Genomic DNA, 14125 nt, shown 5'->3' with positions numbered 1-14125 from the left:
CTTGGGAGGCTGAGGCAGAAGAATTGCTTGAACCCAGGAGGTGGAGGCTGCAGTGAGCCGAGACCGCACCACTGCACTCCAGCCTGGGCGGGAAGAATGAAACTCTGTTTAAAAAAAAAAAAAAAGTTGACAATATGGCATTTACTGGACGCCATGTCCTGGAGCTCAGCAGAGCAAGTAGTGCTGTTATCCCCATTTGCAGATAAAGAAACTTAGGCACAAAAAGCGTAGGTGACTCGCCTGAAATAGCTAGTAAGTCAGGGAGGGGAAGTCTGAAGCCACTGTCCCAGACTGCAGAGCTGGGTGGCTCAGGCCAGGTGCAGTACACCTGCTGTGGCCCAGCCTCTTATCTGCTGCCTACAGGGGTCAGGGCTTGGTGCCCTCAGCACCCACTGCTGTTGGCCAGGTAAAGAGCACCTTCGGGTGCTGCCCACGCCACCTCCTATGGCTCCCCTGACTCCTGCGGTAGGCAGCAGGGCCTGGTGCCCTGAAATGGGTGGGGTGTGTGTGCCCTGGTCCCCTCACCCAAGCAGGCCCAGCTGCAGCAGGGACAGATCCAAGCCACAGAAGACGCTGGCCCAGAAAAGGCAAACACTCCTGCAGAGCCCCTAATTACGGGGCCAATGAGCGCGGCCGCTGAGCCGTTACCTGGTGCCAGGCCTGCCTCTCTCTCCCAGGGGGCCTGTGACACTTCCTAGGCAGGGAGGGGGCACGGGGCAAGGAGGAGCAGGCCTGGGCAGGAGGCAGCGGAGCAAGCGGGCTTGCCGGCAGCAGGGGCAGCATGGGCAATGTAAGCAGGGCCCCCACCACAGCCCCCTCTGCACTGGGAGGGGACAGGCCTGTGGTCAGACGCACAGACCGGGCAGGGCGGGAGAGTGGCAGGCCTGGCAGCCTGAGCTCTGGCTGCCCATCACTGCTCAGCTGGCCATCCAGGCCCCACCCTTACCCCAAGGGCCCCATCAGGAGAGGCCGGGCTGGTGTTGGGAGTCTGCCCCAGGCCCCAGGTCCGGCAAGGAGAGCCGGCTTGCCAGCCAGGTAACTAGGGATGGGCCTGTGCTGTGCCCCTCCCCATGGAGCCTCTGCCGATCCGTGAGGGAGAAGGCCGATCTCCTGGCAGTTCTCCCCTTGGGGTGCAGCTCAAGGCCCCCTCCTCATCGATCTCTCCACCCTCCTAATCAGGGAGGAGCCAGGGGAGGGAGTTTCCCAGGAACCTGGGTCCTGCTGCCTGGCGGGGCTGGGCTTGAATCTTAACCTGGAGGAACCTGAGAGACCCTCTAGTGATGGAGAAGAGACCCCAGAGAGCGGTGTGGCTTGGCCAAGATCCCACAGCGAAGGCATGGCTGAGTAGGACCCTGGCCTGGAGAGCAACGCATCTTGGGGTGCGGTTGCCTTCATGGCCTCCCTGCCGCCCCTTCAGAGCGTGGAGCACCGCGTGCTCTCCCGGGATCCATCCGCGGAGCTGGAGGCGAAGCAGCCGGATTCAGGCATGTCCTCACCCAACACCACGGTGTCGGTCCAGCCGCTGAACTTTGACCTCAGCTCACCTACCAGCACCCTCTCCAACTACGACTCCTGCTCCTCCAGCCACTCCAGCATCAAGGGCCAGCACCCTCCACGTGGTGAGTGTGCCCAGGAGGAAGACGGGGAGGGAGAGCAGACTGAAACCAGACTGCTGGGCTGTGAGGGTTGGCCTTGGGCCGCCCTGCCACAGCCAATATCGGACACTACCCTCATCACTTGCTCTTAAACATGGGGAGGCGACACCCTTTCTGGTGAGAGACAGATGTCACTCATACTTGTGTGTGCTCATCACAAACATACATGTACATCCACATGTACTCTCCCCACCCACAAAATCCACGTGTGCTGCCCACCATTCATTATTCTTAGCTACTCACACACAAAAGCACACACTTGTACATGTGTACATACAGCATACAGATATGAACACACATACAGAGCCATGCTAATATCTGCACACACCCACCTTACACACAAGCACACAATGCCCTATTTCCATACTACAGATATGCACACACAACCATGTCCACAGAGCAGTGCACACACATTCATCAATACAAAGAAGCATGTGCACAAATGCGTACACACTCAAGCATACACAAGTGCACAATTGCCTTGGCAGACTGCAGGCTTGTGTGTACACACACCCTGACCATGCCCTGAGCATGGGCGTCTGTTCACTTGCAATGCCTGCTTCACGCCGCCAGATGGTGGCCTCCAGACCTGGCAGGAGTGCCCTGCAAAGATTGGATGTGGCCATCCGTACTCCCAAGGAGTAGACCCTCCCCTTCCAGGTGACCCTGCCCTCTAGACACACCAAAGCCTCCAGTGCTTCCCCTCCAAACCGGAGTGCCTGGTCTTCCCCCAATAAGTGCTGGGCTGGGGCAGGGCAGGGCCAGGGAGGGGAAGCCCAGCACCACCAGGGGCCACAGCAGGTGTACCAAGTGGTGCCCAGAGCCCACCGTGGCCCTCGGCAAGTTGTTTCCAGGTGGTGGAGAGTCTCAGTCTTGGGGGACAGCCTGTCTGCATGCTCCCAAATCTGGCCCTTCCCTCTGCTTCCCCAGGGCTTTCCAGCACTAGAGCTGCAGACACACAGAGCTACATGGACATGCTGAACCCGGAGCCGGGCCTGCCTCGGGGCACGATTGGGAAGCCCACACCCCCACCACCCCCACCCAGCTTCCCCCCGCCACCCCCACGCCCAGGCACCCAACTGCCCCCACCCCCACCTGGCTACCCAGCTCCCAAGCCTCCTGTGGGACCACAGGCAGCTGACATCTACATGCAGACCAAGAACAAACTCCGCCACGTGGAGACACAGGCCCTCAAGAAGGAGGTAGCGAGCCCTCACCCCCTGCCTGCCTCCCAGCAGGGGAACTGGGCTGATGGGGGCCAGTGAGGCCAAAGGCCTGGCCTCACTAGTGGGCATAGGGTGGGGGTCCCTGGGTCCATGGCATGTTCAAGAGTCAAAGCTCCTGGCGAGTCCCACGAGGGCTCAGGGCTGGACACTGGACTGGGAGGAGAGTAAGAGCAGGTCACTGCCCTCCATGGGAGCTGGGGGGTGAAGGACGCAGGTCCAGACAGCTGTGCCTCACCAGGAACTGGGCCTGTGCCACCTCTTGCACAGAGTGGCCGGGTTCTCATGGAGTTGACAGACAATGCATGGAGACTGCCCCTCCCCAAGCATGCCCCCTCCCCAAGCATGCCCCCACCCCGGCCCCCACAGCCCCAGGCTCAGTCGGAGAGTGTCGCCCAAGGGAGGTGGCTGCCAGGTGGAAGGTGCCAGTGGCATGGCTGTGGAGGTGAGGGCTGGAAGGAGGGTGGGGGGAAGGCGAGCAGGCACTAGCAGGGCTGGGCGCCCACCGGCAGTGGGGGCTGGGAGGAAGTGAAGCTGTGGCTGGTTCCAGTTTAGGGCTTGAGCTCCTGGGGGAAAGGGCCAGGTCTGAGCTGGGAGCCCTGGAGGGAAGCGAGCCAGTGTGGAGAGGATGAGGCCAGGGCGGGCAGGTGGAGTGTGAGGCGCCTAGAGATGTCTGGGGCCTGCAGGCCCCTGGCTGAGGCTCTGGAGCAGGGGTTGGGGCAGAGGTCTGGTCTGAGCAATTCTGGGTATCCTGGGCAGGGTGCCCTGGGGAACACTGGCGTTCTGGCCACAGGAACAGAGCAAGGATGGTCTAAGAGGTGAGGGGACAGCCTGAGGTCACAAGTGGCCAGATGTGGTGTGGCAGCCCCCTGGGGTCCTGCTGGAGCCTGGGACCTTGCAGTTCTCTCTTAAGCCCAAGGCAAAGCCACCCCAGGGCCAATTCATACAAGGTGACTCAGGTCACAAGGCCACTGGGCAAGGGAGGCATGGGAGGGACACCGAACCTGCAGGCCAGCTCCAGTAGCTGCCCTCTTCATGCCACCTTAGACCAAGCTCCCACAGTGGCTTCCCCTTTCATCTCTGGGAGGCAGAGGGGGCCCTGGAATCGCTGAGCTCCCAGCGCAGACTGTGGGCCCCGCCCAAATCCACAGGACAGGTGACCCAGCCAGTGCCCCCTCTCCACCGCTGAGCCCAAGTGCCAGGTCTGTGTGGTCCCCTCCTGGCTGTGTGAGCCCCCTCCCGGCTGTGTGCGTCCCTCCCGGCTGTGTACGCCCCTCTCGGCTGTGTGCGTCCCTCCCGGCTGTGTGCGTGCTGGGCCGCAGGCGCCAGGGCCGGGGCCGGGACGCTCCACAAAGGGCTCTTTGTGTCGCCGCGGCGCCCCCCGCGCGGGTGCCTGACCGCGGGCGGGAGCAGGGTCGTGGCGTCCGAGCCTCCGGGCTGCAGGGGGCGCGGAGCGGGCGGGGTGGCCCAGAAAACAAATCCTGCGGTGTCGCGTTTCCTGCAACGTGAGCCAGGTCGGGCGGGGTGAAGGGTCTGAGGCCACCGCAGGGACGCATGGGCTGGAGAGTGGGGCAGGGGACAGCCCCCACCCGGTCACTCAGTCTTTGGCCCGGCCGCCTCACTCTCCCTCACTGAGCTGGGCCTAGTTGGGGGCAGCTGCGACGGGGCGGGAAGCCGCGCTGTCACCCGACCCCGCCTTACGGCCCCTGAAATCCGAGGCTTGAGCGCGGGTGTCGGTGTCGCTTTCGTGGATGGCGATGGTTTCCAGATGCAGGAGGGGAAGGGTGGGGACGTGAGCCGGAGCCGGGGGCCAAATATGAGAGGCCCCGTCTGCCCACGGTCAGCCCTCTTCCCTCTCGGGCGGGGATGAAGGTGGGGGCTCAGCTCCCAGCTTAGGGAGAGGCGCAAGGGGCGGGGTCACATCTGGCGGGGGGCGGGTGCAGAGCCGCGGCCAGGTGTGACAGAGTAGTTGGCGCCCCCATGGCATCCGCGACGGCTGGGGGTGTTCGGCCTGGGATTGGCGGGCCCCGGGTGATGTCAGGCTGTCGGAGCCCATAGGCTGGCCGTGCGCCGGTGGCTGTAACATGAGAGGAAGTATCAGGTAACGCAGGTGTCGGGTCCTGCCGCCCCCGCCGCCAGGTGCACAGCGGGGGCCACCAGCACCGTGGCAGGTAGGAGCAGCCCCTGGACGGGCAACTGGGGTCCGGGGCAAGCCGGAGCCTCGGAGAGCACAGGCTCTGGAGGGGGCTCCCTCCGGCCCGGGACCCCCAAAGACAGGGCTCCGCGGAGCCCTGGGGACCCGCAGTCCTTCTGACAGCCGAGAGCAGAGTGCGGCCGAGGGCCTGGTGAGGGCTAAGCTGGGAGGTGCCCCTTCTCCAGCTCCCCCTGGCGTCGGGGCTGGGCCACCCCGCCCCTGGGCCCGCCCCTTCTGGCCTCAGTGGGGGCCCCTGTGCCCCTTGGCCGGTGCCCAGAACCCCTCCCTGTAAGGCAGGTGGAGCCTGCCCTTCCACCGAGGCCCCCATGACCCTCGCCAGCTGCCCACTGTGAGAACAGGGGGTCTAGGAAGTCGGCTGCTGCACCCCTCAACGGCCGCTGGCCGCGAGTCCCCAGGAGGTGAAGAGCTGGGTGGGGAGGCGTGGGGGGCGCCTACCGGGCAGGTGCCCGAGCCCCACCGGTCACTGTCTTCCCGCAGCTGAGCTCCTGCGACGGCCACGACGGGCTGCGGAGGCAGGACTCTAGCCGCAAGCCCCGTGCCTTCAGCAAGCAGCCCAGCACGGGGGACTACTACCGGCAGCTGGGCCGCTGCCCCGGCGAGACGCTGGCCGCACGCCCAGGCATGGCGCACAGCGAGGAGGTGCGTGCCCGCCAGCCCGCGCCCGCCTGCTGCCCGCGCCTCGGCCCTGCCGCCCGCGGCTCACTCGAAGGCCCCTCCGCTCCCCCGCAGGCGGCGCTGCTCCCTGGGAACCACGTGCCTAACGGCTGCGCCGTGGACCCCAAGGCGTCCAGGGAGCTGCCCCCGCCGCCCCCGCCGCCGCCGCCGCCCCTGCCCGAGGCCGCGAGTTCGCCACCGCCGGCCCCGCCTCTGCCCCTCGAGGGCGCTGGCCCTGGCTGCGGGCAGCGCCGCTCCTCCTCGTCCACCGGCAGTGAGTAGGGTCAGGTTGAGGGGTGGGGGGCGGCGCTAGCCCTGAAAGGGGAGGGAAATCTAGACACCAGCCCCTCCCCAGCTGTCACTGCCCGGGTCCTTCCTCTTCTACATGGTCTTCCAGCCACCCCTACCCCACTGAGTACTTGGCCATAAGAGAGGGCTCTGGGTTGCTTGAGGTCCTGCCAAAGCAGGACCGGGCTGCACGGCCTGGGGCAAGTCCCTTCCCCAATCTGGGCCTGCCTCCCACCCCCTAGCTGTGTGGCCTGGGCAAGTCCCCTCCCCTCTCTGGGCCTGCCTCCCACCAGCTAGAAAGGGCCTCCCAGCTCTGGGGCTGGTGTTTCCCATGAGCTGGTGCTGGTGTTTCTGATGAGCTGGTACTGGAGGGACACTTGAAGTAGAACCAGCTTCAGAGAGGCCCCACAGCTGGCCGCCCTTCCCCCTGCCCCTGTCTATCCTGAGCCTCTCTTCCTCTCTCCACGTCTTTCTCTTGTCCTTCCAAGCAGCGCAGACCTGAAGCCTTCTTAGATATGCCAGGAACTCTTCCTAGCCAGTTCCTGCCAGGGGCCCTGGGCCAGCCAGGGCCTGGCTATGGGGGCAAAGCTGTGACCCACCATGTTTCCCCCTCCCTCCCCGGTGACTTCCCTAGGCATCCTTTTTTAAGAGCTAAACTGGTGCAGGATTCTTGGGCTTCTTTTCTGTACGGTGGGACAGTGTCCCCCTGCCAGGACACCTAGAAGGCCCAGGACAGGGTGCCTAGATGTGGTGCTCCCATCCCAGCCTGGCTGGGGTGCCTTCCTCACCCAGCCACTCAGGGCAGAGATCATGCTTAGTGGCACCCCTCAAAGCTTCATCTCCCTGACTAGGAGTGCAGAGCAGAGCTTGTCCCCCCTACGGTTCCTATGGAGCCCCAGCCCCTGCAGACCAGAGCCCATGGAAGCATGTCCAGCACCTGCCGAGCTTCCTTCTCCTTCCCTCCACAGCCTGCAGCAGGGCTGAAGCTAAGGGCAGAGAAAAATGTACTCTGGGCTTCCCCAGACACCCCCACCCAGCACAGCCAGGGCTGGGTGCCCTACCCCAACTCAGTGCCAAGGTGGAGGCCCTTGCTACGGGCTAGAGCCAGTGGTGGCCCTGCCCAGCCCTTAGGGGTACCAGCCAAGCCAGGAACTCGATGGACCACCCTCATGGGGCCCCAGAGCAGGCTGAGCCAGGGTCAGATGGACAGAAAAGCTCCTCCTCTCTTCTCCACTTCCTCCCTCCTGCTCTCCCAGGCCCGCTCCCTGTCCCCTGCTGTCCCAGTCTCATCCTGGCCCCCTCTCCCTCCTAACTCCGCTGTCACTTCTCTCCTCTTGGTCCCTAGAAGTGAGAGTCCTGAGGCACAGGAAGAGTGAGTAGCTGCATGCGCGGCTCCTGGCTGAGGCTGAGGTGCGGGGTGGGGGGAAGAGGCAGGAACAGCAAGGCAGGAGGGGCCCAGACTTGAGGAAAGGGCAGGGGCAGGGGCTGGCAGGCGAGAGAACCTCGATGCATGGGTGGGGCCTTGCACCTCATACCTACCCTCATACCCACCCTCATACCCACATATGCACCCAAGCATTCTGCGCCTGGCTGATGGTTTTGCCTAAATAAATGAGCCAGCCACACTGATTTTCCCTTTCTCCTACTCTTCTCCTCCCCGTGACTGCACTCTGGGATCCCCAGCCTGAGAATCCAAGAGCTGTCGGCCCATTTTATTCCTCCCTCCCAGACCTGACCCCTTCTTCGGGGCTCAAGAGACCTCTCTCTCCAAATCTCCATTCGCCTCCTCTGGCTAAGCCGGAAAATGCACACTCTGCCCTGGGTGTTTGCATATTACCCGCCTGCCCTTCCTCCTGGGTGCCTCCCGTAGCCTTAGTAAGGGCTCTGCTTTCCTGGGCCCCTAGAGCTGAGCCGTGCTTTGCCGTAAATGTGCTCCCGGCTTGCAACCAATGTGTCTGCTTGTGCATCTGTCTGTGGGTGTGGTGGGGAGGGAGGGGACCAGGTGGGTACTGGCACTCTGGGGTCCGGACTCTGTATGTCCATGGAGGCCCCAATTGACTCAGTTCAAGGGTCACTGAGGCTTTGCTGATGTAGGGAGAGGGCCAGAGGGAGGCTCCACCCCAGCCGGGCTGAGCCAGGGAACCCGGGACAAAGGTCGGGTGGCTGATTCCAGGTAGTGTTTTGGAGCTGGGCAGTCAGTGGCTGGGCGGGGACATATGCCCAAGAGCCACCATGAACTCCCAGGGGCCTCCAGGCAGGGGCCCTGCATCCCGTGAGTAGGGTGGGGAGGATGGTGGGGTTGCCACAGTCGGGGAACCAAGGGCCCACCTCTGGGGACCCTGAAAGCTGCCTGCGGGACCTGGGATCTGGAGAGCTGCCCACTGGCCCCGAGGATGGGCACCCATCCAATCTTGGCTTGGGAACGGGGCTGCAGAGGGGCGGGAGAGGGGTGGCGGGGATGCAGCCCCACCCTGGCCAGTGCCTCATCTCCTGCCTCTGCATAGGCACCAAATCTTTCAACATGATGTCCCCGACGGGCGACAACTCGGAGCTACTGGCTGAGATTAAGGCAGGCAAGAGCCTGAAGCCGACGCCGCAGAGCAAGGGGCTGACCACAGTGTTCTCAGGCAGCGGGCAGCCGGCCTTCCAGGTAGGCGGGCCCAGCAGGAGCCTGCGACCCGGCTTCCCTGGCCCTAGGCCACCGGGCGCTCAGCCCCACCGCTTCTCCCTGCAGCCCGATTCGCCGCTGGCATCTGTGTCACCTGCACTGTCACCAGTCCGGAGCCCCACACCGCCAGCTGCAGGGTTTCAGCCTCTGCTCAATGGAAACTTGGTTCCGGAGCCGCCCACTACTCCTGCGCCGGGAGTGCAGCTGGATGTGGAGGCGCTCATCCCCACACACGATGAGCAGGGCCGGCCCATCCCCGAGTGGAAGCGCCAGGTGATGGTGCGCAAGCTGCAGCTGAAGATGCAGGAGGAGGAGGAGCAGAGGCGGAAGGTGGGTGGGGCAGGGTGCCCAGGGAGCCCTGGGGTCTGCATTTGGATGCACAGCCCATCCCCCACGCCACCCCCAACCCCAACCTCGGGACCTCCCATTTTCTTTCTTTTTTTTTTTTTTCTTGAGACAGAGCCTTGCTCTGTCGCCCAGGCTGGAGTGCAGTGGCGCGATCTCGGCTCACTGCAACCTTCGCCTCCCGGGTTCAAATGATTCTCCTGCCTCAGCCTCCCAGGTAGCTGGGATTACAGGCGCATGCCACCACGCCCAGCTAATTTTTTTGTATTTTTATTAGAGACGGGGTTTCACCGTGTTGGCCAGGGCTGGGATTACAGGCATGAGCCACCGTGCCCGGCCATTTTCTTTAGGGAAAGCAGGGTGGCACCACCCCGTTTGGGGCTTGTCCCAGTCTCCACACACACCCCCAGCAGCTTGTCCTTGGAAGTGAGACAGCAGCCTTTCTCAGACTCTCCTTCACCTGCCCAGCACCTGGGATCTGGTTAAAAGGCCTGTTCGGATTCAGGAGGTCTGGGCAGGGCTGAGGCTCTGCATTTCTAGCCAGCTCCTGGGTGAGGCTGCTGATGATGCTGGTCCAAGGACCATACTGAGTAGCCAAGAGGGCTTTGGTCTCAGTCTTAGGGACCTGGGCTCCATGGCTGCGCTGCCGCCTTCCAGCTGCCGATACTGAGCCTCATCCAGCCTCAGTTTCCTTCTCTGTAAGGTGGGCTGATCAGCACCAGCTGGCAGGATGAGTTGCCTTTCATTCATCCAACAACTATTCCCCAAATGCCATTTATTTTTATTTTTTATTTATTTTTTTGAGACAGGGAATCACTTTGTTACTGAGGCTGGAGTACAGTGGTGCGATCTTGACTCACTGCAACCTCCACCTCCTGGGTTCAAGCGATTCTCCCACCTCAGCCTCACAAGTAGCTGGGACTACAGATGCCCGCCAACCACACCCAGCTAATTTTTGTATTCTCAGCAGAGATGGGGTTTCACCACGTTGGCCAGGCTGGTCTCGAACTCCTGGCCTCAAGTGATCCCGCCCGCCTCGGCCTCCCAAAGTGCTGGGATTACAGGCATGAGCCACCACGCCTGGCCCCCGAGTGCCATTTATGTGCCCCACACACTGTTATAGCCTCTGGGGATTCATGGTGAACATATCCAGGCCTGCTCTAAGGTGTCTGCGGACATGTGTGCGAGTCACCAAGCACACAAAATGGGGCAGTGTGAGAGAGTGGGTGGCAGTGGAGAGAAGTACCTGGGCTGATGCAACACAGCCAGCTGCAATGGGGAACGCAAGGCACTGGGGCAGCCCTAACTGGCCACCTTATATGTGGGCTGGGGGGTGTGTTAGGGAAGGAGGAGGTGATATCTAAGGTGACACTTGGAAGATGAGTGAGGGGTGGCCAGGAGGAGAGGGGGCTGAAGAGCCGCAGGTGGGACAGGGCGGTCTGGAAGTGAGAGCGGATGTGGCCCTGACTGTCCTGGAGGAAGGGGGGGTCGCTGAGCTGGAGAGACCTCAATGGGGGCCAGACTACCAAGACCTGGCCAGAGGCCCAGAAGAGAACGGACTTTCTCCTGGAGCACTGGGGAGCCGGGTGCGGGGAGTGTTAAGCAGGGAAGAGGCTGCTTCCTATTTGTATGTGGAGAGTGGATCGCATAGGGTCAAGATGAATCAGGGACCTCTGTGGAGGCGATGGCAGGCCCAGGGGGGAAAACTGGACATCAGAGGTGGAGAAAAGTGAGCAAATGAGAATATTACGGCGCCCAGCTGTCCAGCAGGACAAAGGGAGGGGAAGGGTGGGCAGCTCAGTGGAAGCTGCAGCTGCAGCCTCTTTAAGAGCGGAGTGGCCTCTCATTCTGCACAGAAAACATGGACCACAGGGAGCGGGAAGGCTTGGGCCACAGGGGAGCTGGAGAAGGCGTCATGAGTCTGGGAGGAGAGGCCTCACAATAGCCGCCCTCGGATGGGTTGGGGAGGGCCACCGCGCCTCTCAGCTTCAACGCCTTTCGCAAGTTCCTTGGGTGGTGTAATGAGCGAACAAGCCAGGCATGGAGACCCCGTCTGCTGGCCTGTTCTTGCCGCCGCAGCAGCGACCACGACCGGCCGTGCCCCCCGCCAGCGACCAAAGTGGACACTGCCCAGAGCCTGGAGCGGCGGCTCGGGCCGAAGCCTCACCCTAGCGTCACCCCCACCGGCCAGACGCGGTCCCTCCCTGCAGACGCAGCCCCGCGGAGCCATTACACCACCCAGGACATGCAAAAGGTTCCCGGCGACATGGCGGGAGCTGGGCCAGAGGGAGACGCGCCTCCCTCCCCTCTTTTGTCTTCCCCGCCTTAGCTGACGGCCGCCAGCTCGTGCTGCTACCCCCGCGAGGGCTGGAGGTACTCCCGCGAGCACAACGCCATCCTCGGGCCCTTTGGCGAGCTCATGACCGAGGCCGACATCCTCCGCATCGAGCAGCAAATCGAGAACCTGCAGGTGCTGCACAAGGCGCAGAAGCTGGAGGCGCGCCTCGAGCAACTGGAGCTGGAGCTGGAGCAGCTGCTGCCCATCTCCGCCGCCCTGTCGGGGCCGCGCTTCACCGTCGACCCGCGCCGAATGCATGGCCGCGCCGCCAGCCTGCCCGCCTGGTGCAGCAAGATCTCCACGCTGCTCAAGAGCATGGCCACGCTGCTGGCCGCACTGGGCGGCCGGCCTGCGCACCTGGCGGAGCTGCTGACCGCTGACACGGGCCAGCCGCTGGCGCCGCTACCCGACGCACCCTGGCTGCCCGGGCCGCTCTGCCTGGGCCGCTCGCACTCGCTCAGCTGGTGCCGCGAGGCTGTGGCGCGCGAGATCCTCGAGTGCGGCGTCTCCGTGCAGCATCTCCGCGCCACCTACGAGCTGCGCGCACGGGGCGCGGCGCCCGCGCGCTGTCCGCGCCGCAAGCCCCCGCAGTCCGCTGGCGCCCCGGGCCGCGAGCCCATCCTGGAGGAGGACTACGTGACGGCCGGCTCTGGCCAGCCCAGCGCCGCCGCCGCCCACGGCCCGCTGGTCGACGGGGAGCCCCTGGGCACCCTGGGCCTGCCCGAGGTACAGGATCGCCAGGCGGCGCTGCCTGAGCCCGAGCAGCTGGCGCGCCGGCCGCCCCTCTGCACCGAGCTGCGCGGCGTCCAGGACTACCTCGACCTGCGCAAGGAGCGCATCGTTTACCTCTTCCTGGAGCACTGGCGCCGCTGGGCCTTCCGCGGACAAGGCCGCCGCGCCCAGGCGCGCCTACGCAGACAGCTGCCCAGCGTGGCGGCCGCCGATGCCGGCCCGGGGCTGGAGGCCACGGACGCCCCCCGGCTGCCGACGAGCAACGGCGAGGCCCACAGCCCCGACGAACGGCTGCGGCAGCTGCTGAGGCAGCGGCAGGCGGTGGGCAAGCTGCTGGGCCACTGGCGGAGCCTGCTGCGGCGCGTGCCGGCAAGCCCGGGCCTGGCGCACGGCCTGTACTGGCCCCAGCACTTCCTGCCGCCCCTGGACGGCGGCGCACCCCCGCGCTACGACAGCCTCACGCTGGACCTTTTCATGCTCGGCTACTTCCAGCTACTCGAGATGGGCCTGAGCCGCGAGGAGCGCAAGTTCCGCCACCTACTGTGCTACGAGATGTTCGACAGGCTGGGCAGCCACCCGTGGGAGCGCATCCGCCTCTTCCACCGCGTGGTGCTGGAGGAGGTGGAGGCCGGCCGGCGCGGCTGGAGCGACGGCTTCGAGGACCTCAGGCAGCGGTTCTTCGGAAACGGCCTGGAGGCTGAGCCGGCCCCCGAAGAACAGGCGAAGAAAAAGGAAGAGGAGAGGAAAGAACAGGAGCGGACCGAAGAGGCCGCTCCACTTCAGACGGGGGACCCGCCTGAGGGGCAGCCCGAGGCCCTGGCCCCTGCGCCGCAGCCGCCGCCGTCGCCCCCGCCCGCCGCGCCTCCCCCGACCTCAGACTCTCCTGGTTCCGAAGCCCCCGCCGAAGACCCCTTGGAACTGGTGTCTGAGATGGGCGAGTTCAGCAACGAGGACATCTGCCGCTACATCGACCGCAGCTTCTCCTTCTGGAAAGAGAAGGAGGCAGAGCTGTTTGACATCTGAGCAGCGGAATTTGGAATTGGCAGTTCACCCTCCAGCGTCTTAACGTGGGCCTGGACGCCTGTCTGACGCCCTCCAGAGGCTGGAAGCAGCAGGAAGAACCCAGGACTGTGGCCTTGAGCAGCCCGGAGGGCCCAGGACCAGGCTGCCTCAGCCTCTGAGGTCCCATCGTGGCAGGCTGTGGGGCGTTGGTCGGATAGGCAGGGCAGGCACAGAACAAACCAGGTGTCCGCCTCTGGCCCCGTGGCCTTGCTGAGCTCTGTATGGAGCCAGGCAGCAGAAGAAGCCCCTCTGAGTGAGGGGCTGCGGCTCCTCCTTGCGGCAGTGTGGCCTGCTCTTTGGTTTTCCACTGGAGTTCACAGCTACCTCATTGGCTGAGGTCAAGGGAGCCACGTGTACAGTGTTCTGTGTGAAGTGTGCCGTGTACAGACCCTTTCTCCTCTGTAACATTCAGGAAATAAAACTCTTTGCTGTAAACTGCCTACGTTGGACACCACACCTGCCCCTGATGTCATTGTAGCCCCACGATTGTAGAGCCCGTATCCACTCTATTGGGAAGAGGGCAACCATGGGCTGAAGGCCCTTCGCAGGGGAGCCAGGGGCAGCCTGAGTCTCCCTGAGCCAAGAGGCTGGGTGGGGGCTCGCATCTGCGTCTGCCCAGAGGTCTTGGGCCTGTGGCCATTGGCCACCTGCCTCTGTGGGGAATCAGGCTCAGGACCTCTGGGTCCCAGCTACTTGTTCTCTGCTTCTGTCCCACTCAGCTTTGATCTCTCTGGTGCCTCCTGTAGGACACAAGGGTCTGGGTTACTAGGGGAAAGGAGGCCAGCTCTGAGGGGGTGTGTGACCAGGCACCTCCATCCACTTGTCCCACAGAAGTGCATCAAAAGGATGTCTTCCTGTGACCCTGACTCTTTCAGGTCCCGAGGCTGAGGGTGCCCCCTATCTCCCAGCCCCCGCGGGCCCTGAAGTTTTGTGGTTGTGTTTCAG

At 63.9% G+C, this 14125-nt stretch overlaps 1 protein-coding gene across 8 annotated transcripts in view; it reads left to right on the top strand.

The window, feature by feature from the left end:
• Nucleotides 1-14125, top strand: part of ESPN (espin) — a 36521-nt gene that overhangs the window by 18604 nt on the left and 3792 nt on the right. The window contains exons 6-13 of one of the 8 annotated variants that reach the window (XM_054441462.1): nt 1418-1619; nt 2586-2857; nt 5571-5732; nt 5823-6021; nt 7381-7407; nt 8540-8685; nt 8770-9033; nt 11378-14115. In XM_054441462.1, the coding sequence (XP_054297437.1) occupies nt 1418-1619; nt 2586-2857; nt 5571-5732; nt 5823-6021; nt 7381-7407; nt 8540-8685; nt 8770-9033; nt 11378-13141 (3036 nt within the window). In that variant the 3' untranslated portion in view covers nt 13142-14115. The other 7 variants (XM_054441444.2, XM_054441482.1, XM_054441452.1 and 4 more) reach the window with 7 other exon arrangements.

This window comes from Pongo pygmaeus, chromosome 1 (genome assembly GCF_028885625.2).
Source record: "Pongo pygmaeus isolate AG05252 chromosome 1, NHGRI_mPonPyg2-v2.0_pri, whole genome shotgun sequence".
Taxonomy (NCBI): domain Eukaryota; kingdom Metazoa; phylum Chordata; class Mammalia; order Primates; family Hominidae; genus Pongo; species Pongo pygmaeus.
The sequence above is the reverse complement of the archived record's forward strand: the minus strand, read 5'-3'. Positions and strand labels throughout refer to the sequence as shown.